This window comes from Canis lupus, chromosome 8 (genome assembly GCF_011100685.1).
Source record: "Canis lupus familiaris isolate Mischka breed German Shepherd chromosome 8, alternate assembly UU_Cfam_GSD_1.0, whole genome shotgun sequence".
NCBI classification, from domain to species: Eukaryota; Metazoa; Chordata; class Mammalia; order Carnivora; family Canidae; genus Canis; species Canis lupus.
The window spans coordinates 10,136,597-10,149,557 of record NC_049229.1 but is presented as its reverse complement, the minus strand read 5'-3'; the positions used below and the strand labels follow the sequence as shown (position 1 = coordinate 10,149,557).

Here is a 12,961-nt window from a genome sequence, read left to right as displayed (position 1 = left end):
AAATACAACCTATTTTTTTCAAAATCACAGTACAACAGGAGATGGAAGCTTTAATGCTAAAAGACTCATCTAAAAACTAAGAGTTAATGGATATTTTAGATAGTACTATAGTAAAAGGAGTGTCTAAATCTATATTCCTGATGGTTTGTTAGACACAAGTCTACTGTTAACAGAGTAGTAAATGCAGAGATAGTTATTGAGGCAATAATAGGCAATATAATAGAAATACCAGAGATTATAACTTCTATTTACTGAACATGTGACCTTGGCAAACCATTATTCTTTCTGGATTCTTAAGCTTTCTCATTTGCAAAAAATGAAGATAATAATGTTGCCTTTGGTAATTATATTTCATAATGTTATATTGAGGCCTCAACGAGAGAATGAATATGAAATCATCTTAAGTATAAAACCCTACATAAGTAGAATACATAAATACTGTAGGGAGGGGGTTAAATTTACCTTTATATGTTCTAAAACAGCAGTGGCAACATTTGTATGGAGATCAATAAGTCTTTTTTTTTCAAGGAGTTCTGGCAAAGAACTACAAGTACCAAAAAATTGAAAATTAACCATTAAATTTTCTAAGAAAATGACACAGACCTTAATAAAACACAGCTGAGTGTTTCCTCTGAGGAAACTTAGAACAGTAAAAAAGTTACAAGATGACAAATTAAACTGTCAACCGAATTTAACCTCTAGGTTTTACTCTATACAGTATTCACTACTTTAATACAGGTTAAATGCTTCTTGTTTTAAAGTAATCTGTCTCTTAAATATCATTATTCCACCATTTCACTTTCTGATTCCAAAATCTGGAGGTTCAGAACATAATCAGATTAATGGAAATATGATTTTACTTATATATCTAAAACACATTTCTTCTCTCCTTGATAGCATTTCATAAGTATCAGAAAGAAATTGTGCTTAACCTTTAGTTAATAAAATAATAGCAATGATAAAATAAATAATAACTTGTATTATTACCACCAATACTATCTTCTTGGTAAATATATCCCCATTATACAATTTTAACTAGTTAAAGAAGTAAATGATCTGCTGTATGAAGGTAATTTAACTCAGTTTGAACAAGTTAAAAACAGTTTAGTTTTTTTTTTTTTAAGGTCTATACTATTACCTACTATTTCTTATTATTAAAAACTTTAGCCAAGTTTTTAACGTTCAAAATAAATCTTATCAATAATCAATAAAGGCTTAAAGAGCATATATTGCTTACTTACCTAACTGCTGATGTTAGCTTAGCAGTATTGTCAGAAAGCATACTTATGGCTCCTTCATCTTCCCCTTCTAGTCCCTGAGGAGGAAAAAAAGATCTCAGAAGCATAAAAATCAATATACTCCTAAGATCACTGATAAACACTAAGATTTAGGTCACCCAGAGTAACAAATCTTTTTCCTGTAAGGAACGAGCCTATCCATTTTTGACAGTTACAGAAAAGTTCTGGTCACCACCAGTCTAGTAAGTTGGATGATGATGGACCAGCAGGTATTTTCAGATAAAGAAATAGGTCCAGAGACTTGCCACAGCTCATGTAGTAATAAATAGTAGAGCTGAACTCTGAGGTTAGGTCAAAGTGTAGTAGAATGAGCAGCACTGGAAAAGATATCTCTAAAATAAAGCCACATTATCTATTTTTTTCAGATCATAAATTCAGAATTTTTTTTTAAGTTGTGCTCTTTAGGTTTCTTTTTAAAAAAGATCTTTTATCTAAGTTGAGAATACTTTTGTTATTAAAGCAACGAATGGTTTCAAATTTTCATGAGAAAACAAAGTAAAGCTTTTTCTCTCCAGATATTCTTCTGCTTCCCTGTAGATCTAAGAAAGCAAACGGAATCTTACCATAATGCTCTTAAGTCGTTTAACCTCATCTTCCTGTGCTCTGTAAGATTCCAGTTCTTGCTGAACTGATTCTGCAACTTCTGGGAATGGACTGAAATAGTATTGAAAACAAGAGGAACTGTGAGTATGATATTAAAATATTGATTTTTGTGTGAATTCTGAAAAACATCCAATGAGGATTTATTTTTATTGTAAATGTACCTATCTGGATTGGAATATATTTAATATATGACACAGCATATTTAGCATAAAAAATATACATATCCTTGGATATCTACTTATAAATACTATTTCTTTAAAATGCATGTAATTCTTATACAACTAAGCAAATTTAAATTTATTTCTATTATTTTCATTAACCATATCACATTTTTCTTTACCTATACACTGTTAGAAAAAAAGTAAAATATTAAAGTGACTGAAAAACAAAAAAGAGAAGGCATGGTATATGAAACATCAATTAAATATTACTACCCAAATTAATACGACTGTCACATGGTTCATATAATTACAAAGATGGCATTTAAAAAATATTTCATGCAAGTAATTGTGAGAAAAATCTTTTAATTCTGTAAGCTTAATATCTTATAGTAAAAGTAGAATATAGGCCACTTTTGTTGGTCTAACGCCTGATGTCTTCCTCCAGGCAAGTGTGGTTTAGCAGTAATTTCCATAGACTTCAGACACAAGTGATCTGCAAACACTGATAGCTTTGGTAGAAAAAATTTCACAGGGCACTAATCTTGAATAATTCTAAATAAATGTACATTGACCATAAAAGGGTTCCTAACATAAGTATTTTTCATTTATAGCTGTAGAGGCCAGAAGCTTTTCTTCCTTTAAGAAATGAAAGGTCCTGAGGTCCTGTCTGAGCAGCAATTAAACAGAAACCCTTGCCCTGAGACTTGATAACACTTGATTAATGACAGCACATACTATCCAGTAGAGACTGAGAGAACAGGACCAGCAATTAAAAAGAAATCCTTGCCCTGAGACTTGATAACACTTGATTAATGACAGCACATACTATCCAGTAGAGACTGAGAGAAATGACAGAAGACCGAGAGGATTTTGAGGAACATGGTCCAGTTTTACATAACCACCACAGGCACAAACCTCAGCTTCCGCAGCCCCTATGCTGGCAGAACAGAGCACTGAACCTATTGAAATGTGCTGGTTGAACCAGATGTTCCTGAAATCTCCAGTATCTTCAGGTCTCAGGGCTAACAGACAATAACTGCTTATATTTACGGAGTATTTACTGTATGCCAAACACAATGCTAAGAATGTGTCTCTGTTCTCATATATAATCTAACCACTGTCTTGGTGAGGTACACACTATTATTAATTAGGACCAGAGCCTTTTGGGATCTTCTAAAATTGGGATTTATTCTTGCTTTTAACGATGATAACCGGATGACTTTGGGAAAGTTACTTTGTTATATTATTTCACTTCATCTTCATCACAACCTTCTGAAATAGGGCAAGAGGTAGAATTATCATCCCTAAATTTTACCGATGAGGAAACTGAAGTTCAGAGAGGTTTAAGTTACTTGTTTTACTCTACACTATCTGCCAGTGTCTTTGTGCCCACATTACTATTACTATAGTTCTAGAATATTGTAGTACGATATGTGAGTGAGAGTTATTCAGGGCTATTCTTACTTACAAACAAAAAATTAAAGTCCTTAATATTCAACTGACTTTTTAGATTGTTCCTAAATATACACATTAAAAAGTTCATATCTTCCAGATTTGAATGAAGACTTTTATAAAGCTTTTTACTATTAGAAAATCTAAATCTTAAAATTAATTTTAAAATATACTGCATCCTCTATAAATAATGTAAATGTAACTTCTTGTACTTTGCCATTATGTAAAAGAGCATAGACTATGAAATTCCAAGGAGAAAATTATTTAAAACAAATTACAGGGGCAGCCTGGGTGGCTCAGCGGTTTAGCGCCTGCCTTCAGCCCAGGGTGTGATCCTGGGGATCCCGGATCAAGTCCCACGTCAGGCTCCCTGCATGGAGCCTGCTTCTCCCTCTGCCTCTCTCTCTCTCTTTCTCACTATGTCTCTCATGAATAAATAAAATTAAAAAAAAAAAAAAAAACAAATTACAACAGTACCCAAATTGCCAGTCAGAAAGAGGAAAATAATTTTTCTCTACAGAGAAAATAAAATTCCTTGTTATAAGCAATGTGACTTTCCAATGTTAAAAAAAAATAGTTATAAAAAAACCGACAAAACACACAAAAAACCCAGCTGGTTGAATCACGTCTATATCTTACTTCTCTTTAAACATAAATGAGGCCAAAAAGAACAGCCCTATCAAGGACTTGGTCACATACATAGGTACAGTAATACCTGAAATACTCAAAATTATAATAATAAATAACATTGTATTTCCATAATTGCTGATGAGCAGCATTCTTTTTCTAAGAATGATTTTTTCCGGCTTGTTCAGAATGGTTTGTTTAGCCATAATGACCACTAGATCACGTTTTTTTTTTTTTTTTTTTTAAACAATTACTGAGCCCATGAAGTATGCTAAACTTTAAGGGACATAGCAATACATGGGATCTGTATATCTGCCTATAAAAAAATCACACAACAAATTAGTATTTCTAATGTACTTTAAATAAATGTTTTTCAGGATTAGGTATTCTCTCTCCACAGATATCTAAAACTGGGTTTGTATGAAGGCAAACATGGAACAGAGAGGGAAGATTACATTTCAATGTTTCTCTATCACAAATATCTATTTTAGTGAAAGGCAGAAATGGTTTTGTAGAGGGTCAATGGGGACAGCAAAAAAATTTAGAAAGACTATCTCTAAAATCTACAAAATCATATAGTATGAGTTTACTGAAAAGAGAAGTGGTCCCAAAAAACAACCAACAAGAAACAACCTAGGAATCAGGGAGAAATAGATATATCCCTATGGACTATTTAATTATAGCCCCTACTCATTGTGTGGATGAACCACCATGATCTTTTTTATTTACTTCATCAATTTCATTAAGTCAGATGTCATCTTCATTTCCCTATAAGGGGTGAATCTTTCACTTACTGATGTTTTTCTTACTTACCTTCCTTTATGCTTCTGCCAAAATTTATCAACTGGAGTTAAATCATAAGATTTTTTGTTTTTTCTTTTTGGTCTAGCACCAGCTGGAGAATTTTCTACTCCTGAAGATTCTTCCAAATTAACTCTGTTTAAGTGGAAATCCTAAGAAAAAGTAATCTTTTTTTAAAGTAAGATTTCAAGAATGATAATATTTCCTACAACAAGGAAAATAACACAGATTCTTACTGCCCTTTCTAATAATTCTAAGGACAAAATATACATCTGAAATTTAAAGACCTCCTTCCAATGTTTCATCACACACAAATGTACTTTTAATATTTATGTATTTTAATTAAAGTAGTAGATGCAAATGATTAAAACTTCAAAAAATATATAAAAATCATGTTAACGTTCTTGTGTATCCTTCTAGAAAAATATTTTTGCAAGTGCCAGCATACACATATCCTTTGAATTTTACTTTAAAGAACTGGATTACATTATGTATTTTTGTACTTTTTTTCAATAATGTATTTTAGAGCTCTTTCTCTACCTGTATATGTACATCTACTTCATCTTTATCATAGTTATACAGTAGTCCAACATTTAGACATATCCATTTATTTAACCAGGCCTTTTGATGTTTACCAGGTTCCAGTAACAAACATAATCATAAATATAGTATTTTTATTTTTAATTTTTTTAGAGAGGGAGAGAGAGAGAGAAAGAAACAGAAGAGGGCAAGGGGAGAAGGAGGGGAAGAAAGAGGATCTCCACTGAGTGTGGAGCCCAATGCAGGACTCGATCTGACAACCTGAGATCATGACCTGACCCAAAATCAAGAGTCGGACACTTACTGAAACACCCATGTACCCCTTAAATATAATTTTAAAACTCTTAGGGAGTCTTAACATTCTGATCTGTTAACTGATGGTTTGCATTTAAAAAAAATTACAATAGAAGCTACAATAATAATAGCACTCCCTTTTATATAATTTCTAAGAGGTAGTCGGAGCATTATAAGCTTTTCTGCCTAGAACTAATTTTATTCATGTGAGGCTTGATTTTTTTGCCCTTTCTCAGAAAACAAACACACAAAAACCAGAATAAAAGTATTTTTTTAATCCTTCCTTCTTGCCGTAGACCTGGGGGGTTTCCTCATGTAATAGTATTTTATGGTTCAACTCTACTCTGAAGAATAGTGAGCTAAAGACAAAATATGGCTATATTATTAATTTTTAACTAATAATTAAACTTCTAGGACCTAGCAGATTAAGTGTACTTAATAGAACTTAATCTCCTTTTGATGAAACTAGGTCAACAATACTGAGTCTAGTACATTAGACCATACATACCCTGCAACTTATCCTTTAAAACTACTGTGTTTATTTCCTTGCTATTTTCTCTTATGACACAAAACATGAGTGTGAAATACACAGATGTCCAATCGCCATAGTTGATGATAAAGTTGACAAAGAGTATATAATGTTATATTTCAGCCTGTTAATACTATGTTTTTCCTGACTCTTCGTATCATCATAGGATACATACATCAGTAACCTTACTTAATTCTTCTTACTTTCCCATCCCCATACTGTAACCTTAGTTTGTACAACAGCTCACTCAAATAGGAAGGAAACACAATAGATATTAACAGCTAAATATGAGAAATCTTGCTTTAAAAATTAACAAAAAAAAAGATACTGGTAGTTAAGTAGTTGAGCCTTATTAACCAGAATTTCTAGTAAAGTACTATTTCATGGTGATGATACAGCTCATTCAAAATACAAGTAACATTAACAAAACTACTGGTTGAAAAATAAGAGCACACTATTACTGAAGTACTGATGAAACACTTAAAAGAAAATACAAAATGATAAAGGAATAAAAAATGGTAAGAATTTTGAGAAATAACATAAAAGTGGAAAGAACACTTCCATTGTTTGCATAACAGCCAGGCAAATAAGGAAAATTTTAGTCTTGAAAACTGGGAAATTAGAACATTCTGTGCTGTACTTAGCCATGTTAAAGAAAGTGAACATTTTATAGACAAATAAAAGACAACAGAATTAGTTTTAACATGATAGAGTCTAACCTGTTCTTACTAATACTCATACTTTCTTTCTTGACTTAGAGACTAGACAATGGTGTCCCAAATCATAAGATATAAGTAAATCCCACTGAGAAGTGCTAAAAACATGGATAAGTCTTCAGTAGTCTTAGTCTCCTTTTACAAGTTAAAGCAGACCAGTCAACCCAAATAGAGCTAATGAGAAAATTACGTTTGGGTGATATAGGTGACAACCATTTATAGCAAAGATTTATATTCACATGGAAAAAAAGCAAAGTATATTTTGGTAAAGAACTGAGCCAAATCCAATTAAGTCTCTAGATCAGTTTATAGAAAATACTGAGGATAGAGAACCATGTCAAATTGTCTCTCACAAGAATACAATCAACCAAATGTAGAAATGAAGGAAATTCTTTAGAAAACCAATCCAATTCCTTCAACTAAAAAATGGCAATAAAAAAGGAGTAGAAAGAGGAACTGTTGTAAACTGAAAGCTTAAAGATATATCAACCAATGCAATGTATGGATACTGTTTGGATCTCTATTTGAACAAACCAACTGTATAGATGTGTCTTTGAAACAATTAGGAAATGCTGAATATAGAGATAACAATAGATATTACCAAAGAATAATTGTTAATTTTGTTGTTATGATAATAAAATTACAGTACTTTTTTGTTGTTGTTGCTGTTTAGATAAATGCTGAAATATTTATGCTTAGATCATATAATGCCCAGGATAAGATGCATATTGCCTGGGAAACGGAGTGATGCACATGGGGGTTCATTATAGTATTGTATGGGTGTGTTTTTATATGAAATATTCCCTAATAAAAGTCTTAAAACTTTATTCGTGACACTGAAACAGGATTTAAAACATAACCCACAATTGTTTGCCTCTTGGCATAGTGATTGTGAAAGCACATGTTGAGATGGGATCTCATTACCCTTACTTTGGGAGTGACTATGATAAGTCCTCCTTGCCCATCCACATTGGACAATAAATAAGAAATACTGTGATTACAATATTTACAGGTTAATTTACAGATTAGTAAGTACCAAATAATACATACAGCAATGAATACGGAAATACTGAAACAATACCATTTTTAAATAAATGAATGAAATCAAGGATTTTTTTTTTTTGAATTTTACATAGTCTACATACACACCTTTAGTAGGAACTTTTCATGAACAACTTTGATTTAAGTGACTAAGTTTACATTACACTTTTGACTTTAAAGCAAATGCCTGAAACTAGAGCAACATAGTGCTATCCAAGAGGTTTTGTAAAGACTACAGAATCAACAAAGCATCCATCTTCAAACATGAAACTCTGAACTACATCCATTATACTGCAGTCATATACCTTTTAAAAAAAATGAGTGCTTCTTAAAATGCTTTTCTAATAACCTTTTAAAAATATGTATTTGGAAACCACTTCCTTTTTTCATCTTAAGTGGCAAAAAACCACTTTTATATATTAATATAAATTGTGATTTAATGTTTCAAATAATAAGAGTCAGTAGCAGAGAACCAAACACACAAAAAGGATACCTAAGATATGAAAAACCAAGTCTAACTAAAGAACAAGATACTCAGATGAAATAATGCCCATCCCTTTGCTAATGGTAACTACCCATGGCAGATGAACAATCAAAACCACCCCTCCCATAACCAAGGTATAATAAAAGGAGTCATGACTTTCTAATTATCAGTTCTGCTTCTTATATCCCAGTAAAAGGAAAATGGCACTGCCAAGTTTTTCACCAGAAGAATGTATTTCTCACATTAAATGACAAGAATCTTTCCCAGCACACAGGGAAGCTATATGAATTTTCAGTTGCTTCCATAATCTAAAATATAAATACTATCAGCATTCAAGATTTTCAGGCAAAGTTATTTAGTATAAAAAGCAAGCTCCAATTACAAGTTAACATTTCCTATCTAGAACTTTTACTCCATCTTGTGGAGATAAAGGGTATAATTATTAAGAATTTAAAAAACTAAACCAACTTCAAAAGTAGCAGTTTTAACAACAAAAAAAATGACATGATAACAATTTATGATATCCCAGTTATAGTTTTTCCACATCTAGAAACTACATTAAAATTAACAGGAATTACTATATGATCCAGTAATTATGCTACAGGGTATTTATATTTACCCAAAGAATATGAAAACACTAATTTGAAAGGATATATATACCCCTATGTTTATTGCAGCATTATTTACAGTAGTCAAATGATAAAAGCAGCCCAACTGTCCAATGAATGGATATGGGTGCCTGGGTGGTTCAGTCAGTTCAACATCTGACTCCTGATCTCAGCTCAGGTCCTTATTTCGGAGTCATGGGATTGAGCCCTGCAGTGGGCTCTCCACTGAGCTAGGAGACTGCTTGAAATTCTGTCTCTCCCTTTGCTCCTCCTCCTGCTTGTGCACACATGTGCGTGCACACTCTCGCTCTCTCTGAAATAAACCTTTAAAAAATATATAGATGAATGGATAAAGATGTGGCATATATATATATTATATATATATATTATATATATATATATAATATATATATATATATATTATATATATATATATAACAGAACATTATTCAGGCATATAAAAGATTGAAATCTTGCCATTTGCAACAATACGGATAGATCTAGAGAGTGCAATACTGAGCAAAATACGTCAGTCAGGAAAAGACAAATACCATATGATTCCACCCATACATGGAATTCAAGAAACAAAACAAACGAACAAAGGAAAAAATGAGACATACCAAAAGAGATTCTTAACTATATAGAACAAAGAGATGGTTACTAGAGCTGAGGTGAGTGAGACAATGGTTTAAATAGGTGAAGGGAATTAAGAGTACACTTATCTTGATAAGCACTGAGTAATATACAGTATTGTTAAGTCACTATATTGTACACCTGAAACTATAACACTGTTAAGTATTCTGGAATATACTTAATTTAAAATTTTTTGAAATTAAAAAATGAAATTAATGAACAGGAATAAGTCAATATAGATTGTGTAGTTTTTCTTGACTACTCTCTTTAAAGAGACTATTTTTATAAGACCTAAATATTCTGATAATAATGCTGTGAAAAGATTGCCTAAAGCTAAGAACCTAGCCTATGAAAGTTAGCTAGAGATGTGCATTGCTCTATTATTTATAACAAAAACTTATTATTATTTATTTATTATTTATAAAACCAACACTAGTCTAACCTCCATGCAACAGGGATTAACATCTGCTTCGTTCACCAGGTATCCCAGTCTGGTATAGAGCAGGCACTTAAAAAATATTTATTGAGCTACATTTTTGGAGACATATGGTTGCCAATTTTTAATTCTGTGAACTGAAGAGCAGAACCAAAAAAACCCTACCACTTATTTTTACCACCTTGTAGTTTTATTTATTTAAAAGATTTATTTATATTTATTTCAGAGAGAGCCTGATCGGAGGGACAGGGGGAGAGCAGCAGACTTGGTACTAAGCACTGAGCTCACCTCGGGGCTTGATCTCTTGACCCTGTCATCATGACCTGAGCTGAAACCAAGAGTTGAATGATTAACCAACTGAGCCACCCAGGCACCCTAACCTTGTATTTCTAAGAGGATTATTTTAACACTAAAGAATATGAAATAAAAAATCAGTAACTTATGTATCTCACAAAAAGCACACACACACAATTAGTTAAAAAGTCGTTCAAAAAAACCTCATTTCATAGCCCTTAGTATTCTCATTTCACTTTGGAATAGTGAAGACATCAAAGTATTAGCCTTTTCTGGTTTGGGGAAATCTCTGCCCTAAGCTATGTTTCTCAAATTTTTCTTCCAACAAATGGGGAATAAGAGCATATTCCTTCGTGGTGCAACTACTTATATAAATATCTTACCTCCAGTGCTTAAAGCATCAAATAATTTCATTAGAAAAGGAATTAGAAAGATCAAAGTACCTCAATGCTCTACACAGCCTCCACATATAACCAGAAGTGAAGAGATGACTCCTGATTTGTCTCACCCCTCATTCCCACCCAAAAGCTAGAACCCCATCAACCAAAACTAATTTGAGATTATGAAAACCATCTCATCATGCCATCTTTATATGACTCCCTATACCACCTCCTTTAAATCCCATCTCTTATTAACAAATTCCTAAAACTCATCTGTCATTACCCTTTAGAACTCCTATTCAGTCAACAGCAAAATCTCCTATTCTGAACATCTAAACTTCCACCGTACTTTCTTGCTATAATAATTGAACTCCAATTGGCTGGACCCAGGATTTAAGATAGCTGCCTTCCTTCCTACTTCCAGGCTCTAACTTGTCTTCTTCCCTAAAATAACTCAAGCTTTGAAACTCCTGTCATCAGCCTATATTAATAGCAGTTTTCACTCAGGCAATTTTGCCCCTCTTCATAGACTGGGTATCTTTGGCAATGTGTGAAGACATTTTGATTGTCACAACTGAGACAGTGCTACTGGCATCTAGATAGAGGGTAGAGACCAAAGATGCTGCTAAACATCCCACAATGCACAGGACAGCCCTGCACAACAAAAACATTATTGGGCCCAAAATGTCAATGCCAAGGTTGAGAAATCCTGGTCTATAGTGATCCTGATCATTAATACCTCCTACAGATTTACACAATCTCATTGCCTGCATCAACTTTTTCTTTTGATCATTCCCACTGATACACAAACATGATATAATTTCTCTCATTTAAGAATTTCTCGACCTCACATTCCCCTCCAGCAATTACCACTTTTCTCAACTGTCCTAGACAGCAAAAACTCTTCTAGAGTTTGCCTATATTCTCTGTCTCCTTTCAATCTCTCTTAAATCCACTTCTGTGTTCTGTCCTTATACTATGAAAGCTGCTCTTACCAAAGTTACTAAAAACCTTGATGTTGCCACATGCATTGGTGACTTCTCAGTCCTCCGATTTGTTCAATCTAATTCCTACATTTTCTCTGAGAACAGTTAATTCACTGGCTTACAAAACCAACACAGATCTAGTTCTCATATCTCACTACTGGCTGCTTCTTTCTACATTATATTGTTAGTTCCTACTCATCACCCCAACTTCTAAATGTTGAAATGCCTCAGAGTTCAGTTCTTGGATCTCTTCTCTATCTATATTCATCCCCTTGGTGATCTCATTTTATCTCTTGGCTTTAAATACCATCTATAAATGGACTACTCCTAAATTTATGTGTTGAGACCAGGTGTATTTCCTGAACTCCAGACTCATTTATACATACATACATACATACACCTATCTATCTATCATCTATCTATCTATCTATCTATCTATCTATCTATCTATCTATCTATCTGATATCTACTTGAATATTTTAATAGGCATCTCACATTTAACATGTTTAATACTCAACATCTGACCTTCCCCTCAAAATTTCTCCTTCTATGTCTCTATCTCAATAAATGACGTCTGTCCATTTGCAAAGGCCAAAACTCTGGACTCATCTTTGACTCCTTTCTTTCTCTTAGTTTCACATTCAATTCATCAATGAATCCTATGCTCTGCATTTCATAGATTATCACAACTCTCATCATTTCCATCCTGTTGTAAGCCACCATCCTGCTAAGATAATTGCAACAGCCTCCTATTGGTCTCTTGACTCAACCTATGCCTCTCAAGAAGTCTGTTTTCAACAGTGCAGCGAGAGTGATACTCTTAAAATGTGTATCAGATGTCACTCCTTTACTCAAAACTGCATTGGCTCCCCATTTCCCTCAAACTGGAAGTCAGTATCCTTATAATATCCTATAATGTCCTATGCTATACTGCTTCCCATAGCCTATTTAACTTCGTCTCCTGCTATATTCCCCTTGCCTTACTTTGCTCTGGCCATCTTGGCTCTTTTGCTATCTTTTAAATCTATTAAGCATCTTTCTGCCTAGAATGCTGTTCTCTCTCCCATTTAGCTCTGTA

The 12,961-nt window shown here is 33.1% G+C and overlaps 1 protein-coding gene across 4 annotated transcripts in view; it reads right to left on the bottom strand.

Annotated features, from left to right (window-relative positions):
* The window catches only part of SCFD1 (sec1 family domain containing 1), a 106,378-nt gene that overhangs the window by 64,822 nt on the left and 28,595 nt on the right, over positions 1–12,961 (bottom strand). For all 4 annotated transcript variants that reach the window (XM_038544391.1, XM_038544393.1, XM_038544392.1 and 1 more), the window contains 4 exons: positions 4,955–5,094; positions 1,862–1,952; positions 1,242–1,315; positions 463–544 (listed from right to left, as the gene is read on the bottom strand). In XM_038544391.1, the coding sequence (XP_038400319.1) occupies positions 463–544; positions 1,242–1,315; positions 1,862–1,952; positions 4,955–5,094 (387 nt within the window). The remainder of the gene's footprint in view (positions 1–462; positions 545–1,241; positions 1,316–1,861; positions 1,953–4,954; positions 5,095–12,961) is intronic.